General features: G+C 48.0%; 1 protein-coding gene across 1 annotated transcript; it reads right to left on the reverse strand.

Moving 5' to 3' along the window:
- Positions 1 to 496: 496 nt before the first annotated feature.
- Positions 497 to 13,750, reverse strand: LOC147118496 (uncharacterized). The gene is made up of 3 exons (XM_085983922.1): positions 13,698 to 13,750; positions 5,464 to 6,153; positions 497 to 945 (listed from the first exon to the last, which is right to left on the reverse strand). Exons 1-3 carry the CDS (start codon positions 13,748 to 13,750, stop codon positions 576 to 578), a joined length of 1,113 nt encoding a protein of 370 aa, XP_085840048.1. The 3' UTR covers positions 497 to 575.
- Positions 13,751 to 15,803: the final 2,053 nt, after the last annotated feature.

The raw sequence follows: 15,803 nt of genomic DNA on the forward strand, positions 1-15,803 counted from the left end.
AGGGTGTCAGTGTTGGGGTGTACGCACTGATGACCGTAGCACACTGGTTCTGGGCTAGGGTGAGCCAAAGAGTCATGAGGCGCTCCTATGTTTCACTTTCAGTCAGGAACTGATCGCAGTTTGACCCCAATCTCTGATTTGACAGCACAGTTCCAGCATTCGCCGTTCTTCCTGACTCTAAACACAGTTGTAAAGGAGCCTTCTGTTCCATGCCTAGGAGCTCTGAACCATGGAAGAAAGCGGCTGGGTCACATTTCTTACACGCCTCAAGATTAACTCACATGGAGCCTTTGCTGTCAGTGAAGAGAGACGAGAAAGACCAAAGTGCCGTTTGCCCCTCTCAGTGTTGCCCTGAAGGACTGTGTCCAGGCTGAAGTTCTGTTCCCGCCGTACGATCCTCCCCCAGATTGTCCTTTCTGAGCTCCAGCCAGGTGATGCTAAACACTCAGGTGGGAAGACAAAAATCTACAAAAATGCTTTGAAAACAAAGCTGATTTATTTGACACATATCCAGAATATTAAACTCCAGCCCAGTTATAGGGGTCATTAACTTCATCAGAAATAAACCCCAACTGTCAGAATGAACATGGTTCAGTCCTGGATGTGATTAACAGCAGCAATAACAGCAGAATCCAACCCCTGCAGTGATTGTGAACTCGCTGGTGTCTCAGCAGGGTGGATGACTGAGCGAATCCCTCCCTGCACACGGAGCAGGTGAACGGCCTCTCCCCAGTGTGAACTCGCTGGTGTCTCAGCAGGGTGGATAGCTGAGCAAATCCCTTCCCACACATGGAGCAGGTGAACGGCCAATCACCAGTGTGAGTGCGTTCATGTTGTATCAGTTTCCTTTTGCTTTTAAAGCTCTTCTCACAGTCAGAACATTTAAAAGGTCTCTCATCAGTGTGAACAAGTTGATGATCAGTGAGGTGGGATGAGCGAGTGAATCATAGAAACATAGAGATAGGAACAGGAGTAGGCCATTCGGCCCTTCGAGCCTGCTCCGCCATTCAATGAGATCATGGCTGATCTTCGTCTGAGATCATAGCTGATCTTACCAGTTCAGTACCCCGTCCCCGCCTTTTCTCCGTAACCCTTAATCCCCTTAGCCTTCAGAAATATATCCAATTCTCTCTTGAAAATATTTATTGAATTAGCCTTCACAGCCCTCTGTGGCAGGGAATTCCACAGGCTCACCACTCTTTGAGTGAAGAAATTCTTCCTCATCTCTGTTTTAAATGATTTGCCCGCTATTTTTAGACTGTGGCCCCTGGTTCTGTGCTCCCCGGCCATTGGAAACATTCTCTCTGAATTCAGCCTGTCCAGGCCTGCCATAATTTTATATGTTTCGATGAGATCCCCTCTCAATCTTCTAAACTCCAGTGAGTACAAGCCCAAACTATTTAATCTCTCTTCGTAGGTCATTCCCGCCATTCCAGGTATCAGCCTGGTGAATCGCCGTTGCACTCTTTCCATGGCAAGAACATCCTTCCGCAGATGGGGCGACCAAAACTGTACACAATACTCCAGATGCGGTCTCACCAGCACCTTGTACAGCTGTAGTAAGGTATCCCTATTCCTATACTCGAACCCCCTTGATATGAAGGCCAACATACCATTTGCCTTCTTAATCGCCTGTTGCACCTGCATGCTCTCCTTCAGTGACTGGTGCACAAGAACACCCAGGTCCCTCTGCACTTCCCCATCTCCCAATCTATTGCCATTTAGATAATAATCTACCCTCCTGTTTTTACCCCCAAAGTGGATAACCTCGCATTTATCCACATTATAGTGCATCTGCCATGTATCCGCCCATTCCCCCAACCTGTCCAAATCGCACTGTAGCCTCCTGACATCCTCATCAGAGCCCACCCCTCCTCCTAGTTTAGTGTCGTCAGCGAATTTGGAAATATTGCATCCAATTCCCTGATCCAGATCATTTATATATATTGTGAACAGCTGGGGTCCCAGGACAGATCCTTGCGGCACCCCGCTGGTCACTGCCTGCCACTCCGAAAACGAGCCGTTTATTCCAACTCTCTGTTTTCTATCCGCCAGCCAGTTCTCTACCCACGTTAATACTTTGCCCCCAATCCCATGAGCCTTAATTTTGCATGATAATCTTTTGTGTGGAACCTTATCGAAGGCTTTCTGGAAGTCAAGGTACACCACATCCACTGGCTCTCCCCCATCTATTTTACCAGTTACTTCCTCAAAAAATTCCAGATTAGTCAAACACGATTTACCCTTTGTAAATCCATGTTGACTCTGTCCGATCCTTTCCCCATTTGTCAAGTGCTCCGCTATTTTATCCTTAATAATGGACTCTAGCATTTTGCCCACAACCGATGTAAGGCTTACTGGTCTATAATTCCCTGCTTTCTCTCTACCCCCCTTTTTAAATATTGGGGTAACATTAGCTACCCTCCAATCCACGGGTACTGTTCCTGAGTCAATGGAGTTCCGGAAGATGATCCTTAGAGCATCTGCTATCTCCAGGGCCACCTCCTTAAGTACCCTAGGATGTAGTTTATCAGGCCCCGGGGATTTGTCGGCCTTCAGTCCCCTCAACTTACCCAACACCATATCCCTAGAGATACTAATTTCTGTCAGCTCCTCCCTCTCATTAGTCCCTATGTTTGCCGATATTCCTGGGAGGTTATTTGTGTCCTCCTTTGTGAATACAGAACCAAAGTATGAGTTTAATTGGTCTGCCATTTCCTTATTCTCCATTATATATTCTCCCGAATCGGACTGCAAGGGACCGACTTGGGATTTTACCAGTCTTTTCCTCCTGATATACCGATAAAAGCTTTTGCAGTCTGTCTTTATGTTTGCTGCAAGTTTACTTTCGTATTCTATTTTCCCCTTCCTGATTAATCCCTTTGTCCTCTTTTGCTGTATCCTGTACTGCCCCCAATCTTCCGGTCTGGTGCTTTTTTTTGCCAGTTGATATGCCCTTTTTTTTGATTTTATGCTGTCCCTAATTTCCCTCGTTATCCACGGTTGAGTCACCTTTTTAGGTTTATTTTTATGCCAAACCGGTATAAACATGTTCTGGAATTCTTCCATTCTATCTTTGAATGCTTGCCATTGTCTATCCACTGTCAATCCCCCCAGAAACACCACCCAATCAATCTTACCCAATTCCCGTCTCATACCCTCGTAATTCCCTTTATTTAAGTTCTGGACCTTAGTCTCTGATTCAATTTCCTCACTCTCCATCTCGACTGAGAGCTCGATCATATTATGATCGCTCTGACCCAAGGGGCCTCGTACAAGAAGATTGCTGATAAGTCCCTTCTCATTGCACAATACCCAGTCTAAAATGGCCTGATCTCGAGTCGGCTCCTCGACATATTGGTCCAGATAACCGTCCCGAAAACATTCCAGGAATTCCTCCTCCTCAGAATTTTTACTAATTTGGGTAGTCCAATCAATATGTAAATTAAAGTCACCCATGATGACAGCTGTGCTCTTATCGCACGCTTCTCTAATTTCCCTTTTTATGCCTTCCCTCACCTCCATACTACTATTTGGAGGCCTATATATCACACCCACTAACGTTTTCCTCCCCTTGCTATTTCTCATTTCTACCCATACAGATTCCGTTTCATCCGAGTTAATATCCTTCCTTTCCATTGCATTAATCCCCTCCTTTACCAGCAATGCTACCCCACCTCCCCTACCTTTTTGCCGATCCTTCCTAAATATTGTATATCCCTGGATGTTAAGTTCCCAGCCTTGCCCACCCTGCAGCCACGTTTCTGTAATCCCAATCAAATCATACTTGTTTACCTCTATTTCCACAACTAATTCATCCACCTTGTTCCTAATGCTTCTAGCATTAAGATACAAAGCCTTCAGGCTTGCTTTTTTCACACTCTCATTATGAATTAGTTTGGCCCTTTGTGTTTCTCTCCTTTGCTTATTGCTTCTCACCTTTCTACCATCTATTTCTGACTTCATATGACTTCCCTCTTTTCCACTACCTAGGTTCCCATCCCCCTGCCAAATTAGTTTAAATCCTCCCGAACCGCCCTAGAAAATATTACCCCGAGGACATCGGCTCCCTCACAGTTCAGGTGTAGACCGTCCCCTTGGTACAGGTCACTCCTCCCCAAGAACTGGTTCCAATGCCTCAAGAATTTAAATCCCTCTCCCTTGCACCACTGCTCAAGCCACGTATTTAGCTTATCTATCTTACTCTCTCTAAACTTATTAGCTCGTGGCACTGGTAGCAATCCAGAGATTACTACCTTTGAGGTCCTACTTTTCAATTTAGCTCCTAACTCCCTAAATTCAGCTTATAGGACCTCCTCCCTCTTTTTACCTACATCGTTGGTACCTACATGTACCACGACAACTGGCTGATCCCCCTCCCCCTTCAGAATGCTCTGCACCCGCTCCGAGACATCCTTGACCCTTGCACCAGGGAGGCAACATACCATCTTGGAGTCTCGGTCTCGGCCACAGAAACTCCTATCTATCCCCCTTACAATTGAATCCCCTATCACTATAGCCCTATCCCTCTTTTTCCCGCCCTTCTGTGCAGCAGAGCCAGTCATGGTGCCCTGAACCTGGCTGCTGGTGCCTTCCCCTGATAAGTCATCTCCCCCAACAGTACCCAAAACGGTAAACCTGTTTTGGAGGGAGATGACCGCAGGTGACTCCTGCACTACCTTCCTGCCTTTACCCTGCCTTTTGGTCACCCATTTACTGTCTGAGCTAGCCTTTACCTGCGGTGTGACCAACTCACTGAATGTGCTATCCACAACATCCTCAGCATCGCGTATGCTCCAGAGTGAGTCCATTCGCAGCTCCAGCGCCGCCATGCGGTCCGCTAGGAGCTGCAGCTGGACACACTTCCTGCACACATAGTTGTCAGGGACAGTGTCCCTGATTTCCCACATGGCACAGGAGGAGCATGACACGGGTCCGAGCTGCCCTTCCATGACTTAACCCTTACAATACCCTTTTATTTACTACGATTTAGCTTAATTATTGAATTCTACTTAGAATAAGTTTGTGAAAGTACTCACCAACCAGTCACCTACCTGTTTTCTGGTGTTGTATTTTCACTGCCGCCTCCTGTCCTGGAACCTTTTCCACCTAGGTTAGGCTCCTGAAATAAAATAAATTGAACCTACCTTTTCAACTTCCCCTAACCCCTAAAAGGTTAGAGGAGGTGGAAGGGTGGGAGACACTACACTGTAGTGTTTCGGGTTTAGCAACAGCTCCACCTATATAAGAGTTACTGGCCTCCTGCTCTCCCGACTGCACCAGCTGTGAAAGAAAAAGCCCGCGAAAGGTGAGCTTTTAAACTCACCAGTTACTGGCCTCCTGCTCTCCCGACTGCACCAGCACCCACACACGGAGCAGGTGAACGCCCTCTCTCCAGTGTGAGTGTGCTGGTGTACAGTGAGTTCAGATGACTGCCTGAACCCAGTCCCGCAGTGAGAGCACCTGAACGGTCTCTCGCCAGTGTGAACACCTTGATGGCATATCAGTTCCCCAGAACTTTTATAGCACTTCCCGCAGTCTGAGCATTTAAAAGGTCTCTCATCAGAGTGAACTCGCTGGTGTGTCAGCAGGTTGGATGAATTAGTGAATCCCTTCCCACACTCAGAGCAGGTGAACGGCCTCTCCCCAATGTGAGTGCGTTGGTGTCTCAGCAGACCACTTGCACTTTTAAAGCTCAGCCCACACTTAGAACATTTAAAAGGTCTCTTATCAGAGTGAACAAGCTGGTGTTTCAGCAGGTTGGATGACTGAGTGAATCTCTTCCCACACACGGAGCAGGTGAACGGTTTCTCCCTAGTGTGAACTCGCTGGTGTTGCAGCAGTGTGGTTGAATGAGTGAATCCATTTCCACACACAGAGCAGGAGAACGGCGTGTCTCCAGTGTGAACTCGCTGGTGTCTGATCAGGTAGGATGAGTGAGTGAATCCCTTCCCACACGTGGAGCAGGTGAACGGCCTCTCCCCAGTGTGACTGCGTCGATGAGTTTCCAGGTGGGATGGGCAACTGAATCCCTTTCCACAGTCCCCACATTTCCACGGTTTCTTTGTGGTGCGGGTGTGCTTGTGTCTCTCCAGGTTGGACAATCGGTTGAAGCCTCGTCCACACACAGAACACGTGCGCGGTTTCTCCCCGCTGTGAATGGTGCGATGATTTTTCAGGCTGTGTAACTGGTTAAAGCTCTTTCCAGTCAGTGCACTGGAACACTCTCACTCGGGTGTGTGTGCCATGGTGCTTTCCAGTCACACTGATGTTTGAAATCTTTTCCCACAGAAAAGAACAGAGAAAAAGGCCGATGACATTCAGGTCCTGAAGAATTGAGTGACTCTGTCAGATCTTGTTGTGATGTTTGGTTTGAGTTTCCCGTCTGTAAATCCTCCCCTTCTAATACCCTGTAAAAGGAGTTTGCAAAAGTCATCACTGTAAGTACAGGATAGAAATTCAGAACAGACAATTCTAGTTTCTATGGAACATTCTTTCCTCTCTTGTTCCCCCAAAGCTGTAAATCCCCGTCCCACACACTCTCCCTCCACCCTGTGCTGAAATCTAAACCCATCACACCATCTCCAACATTTCTTTCCTCCACTCCCACTTTTCTCCCTCCCTCTACTCTGGTTGGGTTCAGTTCTACACCCGCTGTGTGCAGAGTGAGAATAAAATCAATGAGTCAATGATTGTCTCTCCTGGTCACTGGGACCCTGAAGCCCTGCCCACGGATTAGATACAGAGTAAATCTCCCTCTACACTGTCCCAGCAAACACTCCCAGGGCAGGTGCAGCATGGGTTAGCGTCCGAGTAAAGATCCCTCTGTGATTCTGCAATTATTTACACAGGAGATCCCCAGTACCCACATTCCTGATAATCCAGCAGAATTTTCACAGGGATAAACCCTGCAAGAGACGTCACTGCATTGACACTAATCTCCTATGTGATATACTCGCTGGAGTTTAGAAGAATGAGAGGTGTGGTGTATGTGCCTTTAAGAGCCCCTGTGTACTGTAATGCCGGTAATGGCCACTCGGGCTATATAAGCCTGTATAGTGTCTTGTATCTGTTAGTTCACCTCCAGACTTTGTTCAGTAAACACCTGTGAAACCAACTCCTGCATTCCGTGTCTCCATTAACACACGGATACAACAGTGGCGACGAATTGGAAACGGACTTACCTGCAATTCGGCAGCACCTCAAGGAGATCGATTCCTCAGACGAAGGTCGAAGAAAAAAAAAAAAAAGAAAAAACTCTGGTTTCACCAGTTAGCCGGGCTGGTGGCAGGTACTGCACTAATCCTTCCTGGGCGGCGGGCTGGGGCTCAATCGGCTGGCTCTGCAGCGGGGCCGAGCAGCGAAGGCGGAGGCAAACAGAGATGGAGGGTGGAGCACTCGGGAGACGGCCAGCGCTGCAAAGCAGGTCGGCGTTCGGACCAAGCAGAGGGAGGGAAAAGTCCCAGAGAGTCCGGCGGGAATGAGTCTCCAACTATTAAAAATATCTGTATAAATAAAAACCGTGGAGAACAGCATTGTCAGCAGTGGCAGCGGCGGGAAAGCGCGGGAGGCGCCATTTTTTCTCGGCAGGGAAGAAAGGAAAGCGCGGGAGGCGCCATTTTTTTTCAGGATGCCTAAGACTGGCAATATTACTGCTTTCGATAGTGATGTAGAGGATTGGACCACATATGTGGAAAGAGTGGAGGTATATTGCACAGCGAATGAAATAGAGGATGATAAAAAGGCATCGGTACTTCTAAATCTAATGGGCGCAAGGACATACGGGCTGTTACGAAACTTAATCACTCCAGCCAAACCGATGGACAAGAATTTTAAAGAGATTGTTGATACCCTACAGTAACACTTAAACCCAACACCGCTGCTGATAGCGGAACGATTCAAATTCTTCAGGAGGAATCAGCACAAGAATGAAAGTAACGCTGATTACCTCACTGAATTAAGAAAGCTGTCAAAGCACTGCCAATTTGGGGCAGCACTGGCAGATTCTCTTCGAGACAAATTTGTCTGCGGTCTCCCAAGTGAAGGAACACAGAAAAGGCTACTTTCTGAGAAAGATTTAACACTGGACAAGGCTTTCAGTGTGGCTGTATCATACGAAGCAGCAGCAAGAGGAGCTGCAGAGATACAGCAAAAGCCACAGGACGTCGGCACCCATGAAATGACACAGGGTTTCGAGAGATGTTATCGCTGCGGCAGATCCACCCATGACCAGAGGGACTGCTGGTTCAAGGACAAAGCATGCAGGCAATGCGGAAAGATGGGACACATTGCACGTGTATGCCGATCTGGAAACAAAAAATCCACTGACAGAAAAAAAATCAATAAGGAAAAGTACAGAAAGGTACAAATGATGACGGACAGTAGCTCCGAAGACCAGAAGAGCGATAGCGACTCCGGAGACAAGAGACTAAGCTGTCTCAAATTACATAATGTAATTGCCAAAGAAGATTACCAAACCATTTGGGTTACCCTCACGATAGCGGGGTCCCCAGTTAAAATGGAGCTAGATACAGGATCAGCTCTGACTGTCATAAGTCGACGGGATTACGAGCGGCTATTTCCGCATATACCTTTGAAAGACACATCCATTATCTTGAAAACATATACGGGGCAGAAAGTATACCCCAGAGGGAAAATAAGGGTGCCTGTTGTATACAACGGCAAGGAAATACAGAAGTTGTATTTATACGTTCTGCAAGATGGTGGTCCACCGCTGTTGGGACGTGAATGGATCAGGAAGATACGGTTAGTCTGGCACTCCATTCAGGCACTGACGGTGACCAGTAAGAAAAAAAATGATGATGACGTCATACCTGAACGATTAAAAGACATCTTGGCCAACGCCAAAGAAGTGTTTCAACAGGAACTAGGAACATTGAAAGGCGTCACCGCCTCAATAAAAGTGGAAGATGCGGCAATTCCCAAGTTTTTTAAGGCAAGGCCGGTGCCATACGCAATTCGTCCAGCAGTCAAGGCAGAGCTGGAGAATTTGGAAAAGGCAGGCGTGTTATCCAAGATAGATTGGAGTGAGTGGGTAACACCCTTCATCCCGGTCATGAAGAAAACGTTGAATAATGATAAAGCTGAAGAACAGAGAAAAATTCGCATCTGTGGGGACTTCAAGGTGACTGTAAACCCGGTCCTTCACACGGTACAGTATCCTTTTCCGAGGATAGAAGATATTTTCGCCTCACTATCAGGAGGGAAACGTTTCACCAAAATTGACTTGGCACAGGCATATCAACAGATGGAGGTTGAGGAGGCCTCTAAAAAGTATCTCACGATAAACACACACAAAGGCCTGTACCAGTACAATCGACTGGTTTTCGGAGTAGCATCAGCTCCAGCTATCTGGCAAAGAGCTATGGAGCAAGTCCTGCAAGGGATTCCGAGGACTCAATGCTACCTAGATGACATCCTTGTAACAGGAGAAAACGAAACGAGCACCTTGCCAATTTGGAGCAGGTGCTCACTAGGCTGAGAGAACGGGGCCTACGAGCAAATCGCCCCAAGTGCAAATTTTTCCAGAAACAAATATCATATTGTGGCCACATAATTAATGAAGAAGGGTTGCATAAGTCACCTGAAAAAATTGAAGCGGTCATAAAAGCCCCAGCACCTGAAAATGTCTCACAATTAAGGTCGTTCCTGGGATTGATAAATTACTATCATAAATTTTTACCAAACTTGTCAACTGTTCTGCACCCTCTTAATGAACTGCTACAAACGGGAGTAAATTGGAAATGGAGCGAAGACTGTAAACGTGCCTTCCATAAATTCAAAGGCTTGATCACGTCCAAGGAAGTTTTGGCTCATTACAACCCATCACCGCCAATCAGACTGGCGTGCAATGCATCCCCTTACGGCGTAGGAGCGGTATTATCGCATAGATTCACTGATGGCTCGGAGCGGCCGATAGCTTTTGCGTCACGCTCATTGAACTCAGCTGATCGTAACTATGCCCAGATCGACAGGGAAGCACTCAGCCTGGTATGGGGAGTGAAGAAATTCAACCATTACCTACACGGACAAAAATTTACCTTGCTGACTGACCATCAACCCCTCATCTCCATATTGAACCCTAAAAAGGGCGTTCCCATTATGACAGCGCAAAGGCTACAGAGGTGGTCCCTTTTCCTAGGGGCACACCAATATGACATAGAATACAAAGGATCAAAACAGCATGGAAATGCTGATGGTTTATCGCGTCTACCGTTGCCAACGGTAGAAGAGGCACTTACAGTTGACCCAGTGGAGATGTTCCACTCAACCACAGTGGAATGTCTACCAGTAACAAATTCTACCATTGAAAAGGAAACGAGAAATGACCCGACTCTCTCACGAGTCTACGATTTAACGGTGAAGGGATGGCCAGCGCATGGCGAACCACTGTTGCCAGCATTCTCGCAAAGAAGAGAACAGCTGTCAGTGTGCCGAGGAACCTTGATGTGTGGATCCAGAGTGGTGATTCCACCCAAACTCCAGGATAAAGTGCTAAAGGAGCTTCACGAGGGGCATCTGGGTGGAGTGAAAATGAAGAACCTAGCCAGAGCATTTGTGTGGTGGCCAGGTATCGATGGAGACATCGAAGTAATGACCAAGGGCTGTCTAGGATGCCAGAAGGTCCAAAACACCCCACCACAAGCCCCTCTACACCCATGGGAGTGGCCCTCATCTCCATGGCAAAGGGTACACATCGACTTTGCTGGTCCATTTATGGACTCAATGTTCTTAATCGCGGTTGATGCACACTCCAAGTGGCCGGAGGTAATAAAGATGTCTTCCACCACCACGGGGGAAAAACCATCACAGTATTAAGGACCATATTTGCCAGGAATGGGCTGCCGGAACAGATCTGTTCTGATAATGGACCGCAATTTGTGTCCGAAGAATTCAGGAAGTTCTTAAAAAACAATGGGGTTAAGCACTACACGTCTGCCCCATACCATCCCGCCACCAATGGATTGGCTGAAAGGTTTGTCCAGACCTTCAAGAAGGCCATAAAGGCCATGGGTAATGAAGACATAAATCTACAGCATAAGGTAGATAACTTCTTGTTTGCATACAGGAATGCAACACGTGGTTACAAACCAAACTCCCACCATGATGTTTTTCAATAGAAGACTAAGATGCCGGCTGGATTTGATCAGGCCAAACATCAGAAAGGACGTAGAGAACAGGCAATTTCAAGGCATGAATGAAAGGCCAACTAGAACCTTCCAGATAGGTCAACAAGTTTTGGCCCGGGACTACCGTACCAAGAAATGGCAGCCTGGAACTATTTGCACACGACTAGGACCACTGATGTATACCGTGGACATTGGAGAAAGCATAATAAGGTGCCATGCTGACCAGATCATAGAGTCATCCGAAAAGGGACAACCTACACCACAACTCTATACGCCTAATGATGAAGCAGAGATACCCATAGTATCTACCTCCGATCCGGTGATACTGGCACCAGATGAACCCGACACTGGCATTCAAGCCGAATCGACCTTGCCAAAAGAACCTACTACACCACCGAAAACTACTACACCACCGAGGCGTTATCCGGACCGAGTCAGGAAGCCTCCAGAGAGACTGACTTATAATTGATTAACTGCAGCAAATGTGTAGATTATTGTTCTTGTAAACATGTTAATTAATGATTACTTAAAATGTTATGTACTGGTTGTCTAAAAGGGGAGGAATTGTGATGTGTGTGCCTTTAAGAGCCCCTGTGTACTGTAATGCCGGTAGTGGCCACTTGGGCTATATAAGCCTGTATAGTGTCTTGTGTCTTTTAGTTCACCTCCAGACTTTGTTCAGTAAACACCTGTAAAACCAACTCGTGCATTCCGTGTCTCCATTAACACACGGATACAACAGAACCGGCCTGTCTTTCCTCCACCAAGATGGCGGCTCGTAACCTGGGCTTATCACGGAGAAAAACCCTCACCGCTGCTGTCCGGTGGAACAGAGACCAGGCCGCTGGATCTCATTCGGGCCTGAGGCCGTTCTCCAACTTTATAAACCCTGCGGCGCAGCCTACCCGCAGTTTATTAATCTCCCAACCCCGCTCCCGCCAACCTGCAGCTCCGCCCGGCAACCGCGCGTGGCTTTCTTTGTAAAGTCGAATGTAAGAAGTCACACAACACCAGGTTATAGTCCAACAGCTTTATTTGACATCACAAGCTTTCGGAGCGCTGCTCCTTCATCAGGTGAAGTGGAGAGATGCATATAGGCACAGCATATATAGTCAGAGAATGCCGCCAGATGATTACAGGTAATCTTTCTAACTGCCCTTTATCACACCTCAGCAAAGAAATAATACAGCAATCAAAGGTGTGAATTGTGTCCAAACAGGTCAGTCAGGAAAACATTACATCAAAGAACAATGAGGTGGGGTCACGAGGGGTCAAATGTTGCAGATGCTGGGGTCTGTATGAAAAACAAAAAACAAACAAAAAACTATTTTGTTGCTGGAAATCACAGCAGGTCCGGCCGCATCTGTGTAGAGAGAACAAAGCAATGACGACTCGAGTCTGGATGGCTCTATGTCAGGTGGGGTTACATGGCGCGTGACATGAACCCAAGATCCCGGTTGAGGCCGTCCTCATGAGTGCAGAACTTGGCTATCAGTTTCTGCTCGATGATTTTGCGTTGTCATGTGTCTCGAAGGCCACCTTGGAGAATGCTTAACCGAAGATCGGAGATTGAATGTCCTTGACTACTGAAGTGTTCCCCAACTGGGAGGGAACACTCCTGCCTGGCGATTGTTGTGCGGTGTCCGTTCATCCGTTGTCGCAGTGTCTGCATGGCTTCGCCAATGTACCATGCTCCGGGGCATCCTTTCCTGCAACGTATGAGGTAGACAACGTTGGTCGAGTCACATGAGTATATACCATGTACCTGGTGGATGGTGTCCTCACGTGTAATGATGGTATCTGTGTTGATGATCTGGCATGTCTTGCAGAGGTTGCCGTGGCAGGGTTGTGTGGTGTCGTGGTCGCTGTTCTCCTGAAAGCTGGGTAATTTGCTGCGAATGATGGTCTGTTTGAGGTTAGGCGGCTGTTTGAAGGCGAGTAGTGGAGGTGTGGGGATAGCCTTAGCGAGGTGTGCGTCGTCGTTGATGACATGTTGAAGGCTGTGAAGAACATGGCGTAGTTTCTCCGCTCCGGGGAAGTACTGGACGACGAAGGGTACTCTGTTGGTTGTGTCTCGTGTTTGTCTTCTGAGGAGGTCTATGCGGTTTTTCGCTGTGGCCTGTTGGAACTGTCAATCGACGAGTCGAGCGTCATATCCCGTTCTTACCAGGGCGTCTTTCAGCGTCTGTAGGTGTCCATCGCGTTCCTCCTCATCTGAGCAGATCCTGTGTATTCACAGGGCTTGTCCATAGGGGATGGCTTCTTTAACGTGGTTAGGGTGGAAGCTGGAGAAGTGGAGCATCGTGAGGTTGTCTGTGGGCTTGCGGTAGAGTGAAGTGCTGAGGTGTCCGTCTTTGATGGAGATCCGTGTGTCCAAGAATGAAACTGATTCAGAGGAGTAGTCCATGGTGAGTTTGATGGAACTTGTTGATGTTATCGTGTAGTCTTTTCAGTGATTCTTTGCCGTGGGTCCGTAGGAAGAAAATGTCATCGATGTATCTGGTGTATAGCATTGGTTGGAGGTCCTGTGCAGCGAAGAAGTCTTGCTCGAACTTGTGCATGAATATGTTGGTGTATTGGTGTGCAAATTTGGTCCCCATGGCTGTTCCGTGTGTTTGGGTAAAGAACTGGTTGTCGAAGGTGAAGACATTGTGGTCAAGGATGAAGCGGATGAGTTGTAGGATGGCGTCTGGAGATTGGCTGTTGTTGGTGTTGAGTACTGAGGCTGTCGCAGCGATGCCGTCTTCGTGGGGGATACTGGTGTAGGGTGCCGAGACGTCCATCGTGGCGAGGAGTGTTCGTGGTTCAACTGGTCCGTGGTTGCTGAGTTTCTGTAAGAAGTCTGTAGTGTCACGACGGAAGCTGGGGGTTCCCTGTATGATGGGTTTCAGGATGCCCTCGACGTATCCAGAGATGTTCTCACATAGGGTTCCATTGCCTGATACGATAGGACATCCAGGTGTGTTGGCCTTGTGTATCTTTGGGAGGCAGTAGAAATCTCCCACGCGGAGAGTACACCAGCTCTACAGCAGACGCCGCAACCTCAAAACCAAGATAGAGTCCATGTTCTCAGCCTGTGCTCAGGACACAGCAGACCAGCTATGAGACACCGCCAAACAGACGAGGCAACGGATCTACGCTGCCTACATGCACACCAAGAACAGGAAGCTTGAGAAACTCGGCATCACCACCAGCATTAACCAAGCCTCCCCTGGTACCACGGTTGAAACCACAGGGAAGTCCATCATCAACTTGTCCGACCACACCCTTCAACCAGACGAAATCGAAGTTCTCAGCCGAGGGCTCAATTTCTGCCCCACCACCAAAATGGGCCCAATCGGTCTCGCGGCAGACACAGAGGAATTCATCAGGAGAATGAGGCTCCGGGAATTCTTCCACAAATCCCAAGATGTCAGCAGCGAACCCAATGAGACAATCAATGATCCGGAACAGCAGACAGAGGGATCCGCAGTGCAGCAACTGAAGAAGAAAGAGTCAAATTGGACCCCTCCGGAGGGTCGCTGCCCTAAGCTTGACATGTATGCTCAAGTTGTCAGCAGATGCATCAACACCAGATTCATCAGCCACACTCACAAGACAGTCCAGAATGTCACCTGAGCACAATGCAATGCCATCCACGCTCTCAAAACTAACCGCAACATCGTCATCAAACCAGTAGACAAAGGAGGAGCCATCGTCATACAGAACAGAATGGACTATTGCAAAGAAGCATACCGACAACTGGACAACCAGGGACACTACAGACAGTTACCCGCAGATCCGACCAAAGAACACACCCGCCAACTCAACAGACTGATCAAGACCTTCGATCCAGGCCTTCAAAGCTCCCTACGCGCTCTCATCCCACGTACTCCCCATGTGGGAGACTGCTACTGCCTCCCAAAGATACACAAAGCCAACACACCCGGATGTCCTATCGTATCAGGCAACGGAACCCTGTGTGAGAACATCTCTGGATACGTCGAGGGCACCCTGAAACCCATCGTACAGGGAACCCCCAGCTTCTGTCGCGACACTACAGACTTCTTACAGAAACTCAGCACCCACGGACCAGTTGAACCAGGAACACTCCTCGCCACGATGGACGTCTCGGCACTCTACACCAGTATCCCCCACGATGATGGCATCGCTGCGACAGCCTCAGTACTCAACACCAACAACAGCCAATCTCCAGACGCCATACTACTACTCATCCATTTCATCCTTGACCACAATGTCTTCACCTTCGACAACCAGTTCTTTACCCAAACACACGGAGCAGCCATGGGGACCAAATTCGCACCCCAATACGCCAACATCTTCATGCACAATTTCGAGCAAGACTTCTTCACTGCACAGGACCTCCAACCAATGCTATACACCAGATACATCGACAACATTTTCCTCCTATGGACCCACGGCGAACAATCACTGAAAAGACTACACGATAACATCAACAAGTTCCATCCCACCATCAAACTCACCATGGACTACTCCTCAGAATCAGTTTCATTCTTGGACACACGAATCTCCATCAAAGACGGACACCTCAGCACTTCACTCTACCACAAGCCCACGGACAACCTCACGATGCTCCACTTCTCCAGCTTCCACCCTAACCACATTAAAGAAGCCATCCCCTATGGACAAGCC

Source organism: Somniosus microcephalus, chromosome 4 (genome assembly GCF_052327205.1).
Source record: "Somniosus microcephalus isolate GS21.2 chromosome 4, FLI_Smic_1.0, whole genome shotgun sequence".
Lineage (NCBI taxonomy): Eukaryota > Metazoa > Chordata > Chondrichthyes > Squaliformes > Somniosidae > Somniosus > Somniosus microcephalus.

Bases quoted from the DNA above. Each gene is read 5' to 3' on its own strand.
- LOC147118496 (XM_085983922.1), bottom strand. From the start codon at position 13,750: ATGGGGACCAAATTTGCACACCAATACACCAACATATTCATGCACAAG. The intron at 6,154-13,697 runs GCAAGACTTCTT...CACCATTCACAG, and splicing joins ATATTCATGCACAAGTTCGA to CGGGGAGAAACCGCGCACGT. The intron at 946-5,463 runs GTGCTCTCACTG...TATGTTTCTATG, and splicing joins ACTGGCGAGAGACCGTTCAG to ATTCACTCGCTCATCCCACC.